Raw genomic sequence first — 7159 nt, forward strand, 5'->3', positions numbered from 1 at the left:
CGGGCTGATTCAGTCCAGTTCGGACAAATCACAGCTGGAGAGGTGAAACGGGAGGGAAGGGCTGTTTCCCTGGAGCCCTGGGCTGCTCCCCCTGCCAAGTGACCAGGGTTCGGGGCAGCAATGACATAACCCCAGGCCAGGATGATCCTGGAGACCTCACCTCGCCTCTGACGCATGGGAGAGGCAGGCAGTGGAAAACGAGTTTGCGTGGGAGCTGGGCTGGTCAGGCCTTGAGCATGAGACCYGTGGCCTTAACCGCAGCCCGGCGGTGCAGGAACCTGCAGGGAAACGTTCAAGGCGCTGGGAGAAACGAGGGTAACTGCTCCGATCCTGGCTGACGCGGCTCTGGCGGCGTTCGCAAGGCTGAGCTGGAGATGGGGACTCTGCCTCAGGAGCCGGGGACTCTTCTTGGCTTTGAAAGAGGAACTTTGATGCCTCTTCGCTTTCTTCGCTCAGGTCCCGTGTTGCCTGTGGGGTGCTGCCGCCCTCCCACGGCTGCGTGGGCTCCGCTCCGCGGGGGACCAAGCCCCATGCCATCATGTGCAGGGGAGTCCCACGGGCGCCGGGAAGGTGGCGGAAGGGGGCTGTGCTCTTGGAAAAGCTGCCCTCGGAGCGGAGTCCGGCGGGACGGCCAGGCAAGCCGTGGCTTTCTGCAGCCTCATGACTCAGGCACACTAACGTGGTTGTTTTCTGCTTGTGATCCAGCCCCTGTGAGGACAGGTTAAAAAGGATTTGGTAAAGGGAGCCTAAAGGAAGGCCATCCACCCTTGTGCAGTGTCAAAAAAGGGCTGCACCTTTCCTGGGAAATCAAAACCACCCCCAAACTGCTTTGCAGGGCATTGTAGATCTTGCCCTGCTCTGGTTCCTGAAGCCATCTCAGACCACAGACCCCATTAGCCAGTTTTAGGGCAAATCTCCCTGCTTTTCCTGCACATCTTCCTTTCCCTGTCTGCAAATGCCATCTGCGTGGCCCTCCGTAGTTTTGCGGGGCTTTCTGCCTATGCGGTAGCTTGCTCCTGCTCCAAAGAGGACACACAGCCCGCTGCGTCCTCCTCGTCCCTGCCCTGAGGCCAGCATTAGCTGGGAATGTCATGACGGAGCAGGACACTAATCCTTGCTTCCAGCATGGAGCAGAAACTAAGAAAAAGAGAGAAAAAGTCACTGGGGGAAGTATTTGGCCTGCCTAGACCCTGCTGGGCTCTCGTCCTGCCAGGGTACAAGGATGGTGCTTGGATATGGCCCGGAGAGTTGGAGAGAAGCTGCGCCGGGGGGAATAAATTGGGAGATGCTCTGGTTGATACAGTTATCACGCCATGCAAAGGCTAGGAGCAGACAAGGGAGCGTTGGACAGCTGAGGTGCCCCACGTCCCCAGCTGTCCCAGCGCGGCAGGCTGTTAGCCAGGGCCGGAGGAGCGATGGTGTCGTGGGCAGCGTGAATCCATGCTCAGGCGTGCGGGGAAACAGGCAGGAGAGGCTGAAGCTGAAGCCACCAGAGGGAGCAGAAACTCCTTCAGTCTGGGAGTGTGAGGGGAGAGGAGAGGAGATCCCGCCTGGGCCCTGCACCCCAAGAGTGCACCGGGCATCTGGGATGCTCTGGTTTCCCACGGGGATTTTTCCTGGCCATCATGTTAAATACAGGCAGAAGCCCTTGTTGGATCAAGGCTTTGCTCTTCCATCATGCAGTGCTCCTGGCACAAATGCGACCTCACGGATCAGGCAGCCCTTCGGGGAAATTAGAGCCATAATCAAAACAAGCAGGAAAAAGCAAGAAGTACACCCCAAACCAAACAGCTTTTGGGCCCCTAACTGTCACAAAAGCGAAATGGAGAAACAGGTCCAGGCCCCTAAAAAAGAAAGTCCATCGACACCGTGTGCACCAAGCCACCCATCATCCTCAGCTGACCTTCCTCACACACCTCTGTTCAGCTGCAATTTATCAGTTCTTACTTAGGTTTATTAAAATCTCCTTTGCGGCAAGTGCCCTCCAGACATATTCTAGGCCCTTTGGGGACACTGTTAGTAGGTGAGTCCAGCAGCCTCTGGGGCAAGTGGTTTCTTCAAAGAAAGCCTTGAACCGGGCAAACGGGGGAGACGCAATCAGAGAGGGTAGGTGGTAGGAGCTGGGATGCTGGGAGCTAACGGGATTTTCACGGTCTGAATGATGACATAGGAACGAGGATTGCGGAGGGCGAATCCTGCGCTGATCTTGTGATTGCTACCACTAGCCCTCATTTGTGTCTGCACTGGGGGATGCAGGATCCTGATGGACCCAGACCCTCAACCACCCTGGGCGAGATGGTGGCTGAGCAAAGCTGGGACAGCCCAGCCCGGCCCTGGCTCTCTCCAAGGCAAAGGTCCAGGGGAAGCAGGGCAGGGACTGTGCCCGGACACAGCTGGGCACCCTCTGATTCTCATTCTGCCTTTGGGACCTTACGCAGACAAGGAGAGGGAAGYGGCTGCAAAACTTCCCCCGGGATTGACTTGGTGGGCGGAGGGGACCCAAGGGAGAAGGCAGGACTGGGATGCTCCAGCCTGGGGCCAGCAGTGATACTGCTATAGGACCCAGAGGTGGGACAGGTAAGGGGCACCCAGGGGACACCAGGGTGCAGGATCTCAGTGTCCTCTTCGAAGGGGTTAAGGGAAGGGGAGACACATCGCTCTCCTGCCCTGCCCCGGGCTCAAAGCGTGAGCAAAGGTACCTGGGGAGGAAAGCCCCAGCTAAAGCAGTGGAAGGATGCTAAATAGGTGTGAGAGAGAGGGATGGATCCAGCTCCCATCCAGAGGGATAGGAGAGGCATCGCAGAGCAGGGCTGGGGGTGGACTGGGCTGGATTGGGCCAGCGTTGCTCTGAGAAAGGAGTGGGTGGCACAGAGCAGCAACCGGGATCGGTGAGAGCAGCGCTGACCTGAGGCTCCCGGGAGCTCCAGGGAGCAGGGATGGGTTAGGTGCTGCTCAGCAGGGCCTTAGGGGTCGGCCCCCACTCGGGGGTGGCGCAGGGGTGGGTGCGGGCACCCTTGGCAGGGCAGGAGGGGTGCACGCGTGCGGGGAGGGGGTGGGCAGCCTGGGTGAGCGTGGAGGGGGAGGAAGGCGGCGCGGGGGGGGGGAGGCTGGAAGGGGGTGGAGTTGCTGTTTTTCTTTGAACACGGCGAAGACTTTAGCTTGGAACTTGCATTTGTGGAGCTCCCAGCCTGCAGGAATCAGCTCTCCCCTCCTGCGGGAGATTGGCTGCGGGGTGGCAGGTTTAGGGAGCACCGAGGGAAGGAGGCATGGGGCAATCTTGGGCTGCCTTCCTCTCCCCAGTGCCCCCTTTGCCTTTTCTCTCTCTTACTGCTTGTTTGGGGGCTCGTGCTAATGATGCCGGTGCCAGGAGGAATCCGTGAGCGAGCCGTCCCTCGGCTACGCAAATTGGCTTCCTACTTGCTCGCAGCCTCGAGGAAGTTTCCCCTCCGTCTGAGGCGTCGTGAGAAGAAAGGAGGGGGCTTGGAGCCCGCTGGCCCATGCCGCTGACCCCTGGCATGTGAGCGGCGGGCAGGGGGACGGCAACCTTTCCTCTTGCCTTCCCTGGAGATTTGGGATTGCACCTAGACCATGAATGGGACCTTTTTCAACCAGACTCTCCTAGAGCAGGGAGCTTACCCGAACAGGACCCAGGGCTTGGGGATGCTGATGGCCTGCTGCAACGGGACCAGCTCGGTGCTGGCGACCGACGGGGGCTCCTCTGTCCTGGCGCCTGACGAGAGGAGCCTCTACATCACGCGGGTGGTGCAGATCGCTGTTCTCTGCGTCCTCTCCTTGACTGTGATGTTTGGCATCTTCTTTTTGGGCTGCAACTTGCTCATCAAATCGGAAAGCATGATTAACTTTTTGGTGAAGGACCGAAGACCTTCCAAGGATGTGGGAGCTGCAATCATGGGGCTTTACTGAAGCCGCCGGGCATTTGTAGGCAAGTGAACTGTCTGGACCTGGTGCTGAGATGCAGATCCCCTGCGTTTGGGGCAGGTGGGGGGACTGGAAAGGAGGGTGGGGGTTCTTTTACTGTGTCTGTGTCCATGGGAACGCAAACCTTCTGCGCTTCCCAGTGAACAAATTCTGTTGTGGTGAATGGGGAAATCTCCCCAGAGTTGTACGAAGCACAATAAATGACCAGCCTTGTGTTGCATGCAGAAATGACTCAAGTTTTGCATGAAACTTGCAGAAACAGTGATAATGTGCAGATTTGGACTCTTTTCTGCTGTTACCTTGGATACTGCTACCTGGGATTTAGGGCTAAACAAAAAAGGGGGGGCGAAAAAAAAGCGCCAACAACTCGCTACAAGAAGAAAACAAAAAACGAAGTAAAGGGAAAGCAAAATGCGTGGCGTGGACCACGGCTTTGAGCATGGGGCAGGGGAAGGGAAGTGCCTATGGGTCACACAACAAAGTCTGCATGCTTACAAATGTGTCAGTCTGTTTCTGTTTCGGACCTCAAGCATGGATCTTCTGGTAGAGTCCTGTAATGGGGAAAGCATGTTCTTCCTTATTTTTCTGAGAAATTCTGTCAAATGAACTGGCACTTTCTTCTTTCACACTACACTGAAGGACGGAAAGAACCCAGTTAAATAAATAAAAAAAAAGCATGCTYGGTTTTGTACACGACAGCCTCCTTTTCAAGTGCTACATTGTTACAGTCCTTGAGGTTTTTGTAGTTTTTTGAAAACTAGTGAATATTCAGGAAAAAAAGAACCTGTTTCAAAAGAATTCGGTGTTGTATTCATTTTCTTTCCGTGTGTGTGTGTGTGTGTGTGTGTGTGTGTGGAGTTCAGGTATTTCAATCCTAGTTCCAGAGATAAATACAAGCATCTCACCTTCGAGTTGAACTCTGATTAAAAATATTTATTTAAAACAGAAACTACCATACCATTGTGCAGGCAACTATCAGTTTCCACTAGCAAATAAATTAGTTGGGAACTACGTATTTTGGGCTTGTGCTAAATACCTGCACAGTGCTGAAGCACAGAGCTTCATAAAGATGCAGTGAACGCATCTTGCAAAGCAAGATTTCAGATTCTGAGTTGAAATCTCCAACCCCTCTGATCCTGATGAGCTGTCAAAACTAAATTGCGCGAGAGGAGGAGGGGGAGGACTCCTGACCTCCGTTCTGTGATGGAATTACAGCTCTGCCTGTGGGTGTGAGATAGAAATAATTCGAGTTTTGTTGTGCCAACAATATTCCTGCCGGGTCCACTTCTGTTGTGGGAAAGCATCTTGGATACTGCAGGAGTGCATGATCTGATCTACCTGGATGCAAATTCGGAAGAACAGCTCTCTGCCTTTCCCAAAGTAGAAATGAGATTAGAGTACGCTTCATAATTAAGTATTTACTGAGCATCTTTTTTTCCAAGGGTCCCACAGGATACTGGTGGACTAAGCCTGATGCAGAGCAGGATTAGAGCAGTGCCGTCATTGGTTGCTTCCACTAACCTGTTGTCTGTAACCAATTAAGAGCACAAAAACAACAGGGCAGCAGGAGCAGAATTCGGGATTCAAAGCTCTGAAACTTCCCTTTGGTCCTGGTGAAACGGCTGAAAATGCAGGGCTCTGATTTTTTGTGCAGCTTGTAGCTGCACACACCTGAGTGGAGTTTGCTATTCTGCTAGCAGATGCGAAAGTAGCTGTACACAGTAGTGGAAGGGGGGGATTTCGGTCCTTGCTGCTGAAGGAGGGTGTTATGGTCATTGTCCTCTTTGTGAGTGGAAACTGCTCCCATTGCGGGGGGGTCAGTCATCGGCTTGCTCTTGACATCAGGGTGAAATGCAAATAACCCCAAAATGCATACGATGACCCCAGCTCTGCAGAAACTTAGGAATATACTTAAATGTATAACTGCATCTTCAGCTCACTGTGATATCAGAAGACAGCCCAGATGCATTCACCACGCTCCCACCCAGCTTCTGCTTTATGCTGGAGTCTGGTCCTTGCCAGTCTATCCACCGGCCAGTGCCAGGGAGAATTTAGAGATGACAGAAGAAACCTTCCAGTGCTAGAAATGCAAGCAAGGCACAGCAAAAGATGCTAATCCCCCAAAAGCATCAAAATCAGCTTAACTCAGACCTGTAGCATTGCCCTGAGAAAAGGAGCTGGTCGATCACCTCAGCTCTCCCTAACTGCTTTGTTCTGCAAGGGGCTGTGAGAGCTGGTGTATGCCAGGGTAACTGGAAGGGCTCCTATTAGTCCACATGGGCTAGTCACCGCTGTCTTCCTCTGCGGGCAATGGAGGAAGAGAAGATTTGGACCAGGATGCTGAAGAAGGCTCTGAAGGAGTCTGTCTCTTCCTATTGATCAGCTACCAGGGCTGAAATTAGCCCCACTAAATGCTCTCCTAGCATCTGAATCTCAGCCCTACTGGGCTATTCCAGGCCTAGAGCCCATATAAAGCTGTTCAGCACATCCCTGGTGAGGCAGGTGTGCACCTCAAGCAAGAGCCTTCCATACCATGTGCGATCCTGCAGCTCAGTGAGGAAACGTGACTGTAGGTTTCCGCATAGCGATGAATTCACCAAGCATCCTCAGATGCCCCACAGAGAAGTGAGATGTGGGGGTCTTCATCCCTTCTGTGCTGCAGAGTCCTCCAGAGGAAAGAAACAAAGGCAACAAGAGTGATGGGCTTCTTGTACACATTAGGTACACGCATACGTGAGGTGGAGGAGAAATGCAATGCTCCAGAARGCAAGAGATGGGCACTCACTGAGATGGACTGTAACCAATTGACAGTGGTGACCTGGAGCTTGCCCAGGAGTCAGTTAGGAGAGGGAGGACCTTTGACAAGGCTGATTGGAGCAAGAGCCCAAATTTACATTGGCTTATTTATCCTCCAGTTGCWCTGTGTCTCTYCCCTGACTATAAAGGCTATGTCTACATTAGCAGGTGGTGCAGACCAACAGAAGCGGGTCTGTAGAGYGAAGCAGTTGGGGTGGCTGGGCTTCCTTCTTGCCTGCAGTGGGTTTAAGGCACTTGCACACCAGTCCCCATCCAGTTAAGTTTCCCAGTAAAAGGTTGACTACCACATTGAGAGGAGGAATTACTCGGGGAAAAGAAGGTCTCTGGAGGCTTGATGCCAGCACTGAGAGGGCAAGGGGAAACCATAAGGATGGCAATGGGGACTGGCATGGCTAGGGATCCC

The 7159-nt window shown here is 53.7% G+C and overlaps 1 protein-coding gene across 1 annotated transcript; it reads left to right on the plus strand.

Annotated features, from left to right (window-relative positions):
• Positions 1–3588: 3588 nt before the first annotated feature.
• Positions 3589–3956, plus strand: RPRML (reprimo like). Its single transcript, XM_026059256.1, has one exon. It carries the CDS (start codon positions 3589–3591, stop codon positions 3922–3924), a length of 336 nt encoding a protein of 111 aa, XP_025915041.1. The 3' UTR covers positions 3925–3956.
• Positions 3957–7159: the final 3203 nt, after the last annotated feature.

The sequence above is a fragment of the Apteryx rowi genome, unplaced genomic scaffold, assembly GCF_003343035.1.
Source record: "Apteryx rowi isolate R43461 unplaced genomic scaffold, aptRow1 scaffold_154, whole genome shotgun sequence".
Lineage (NCBI taxonomy): Eukaryota > Metazoa > Chordata > Aves > Apterygiformes > Apterygidae > Apteryx > Apteryx rowi.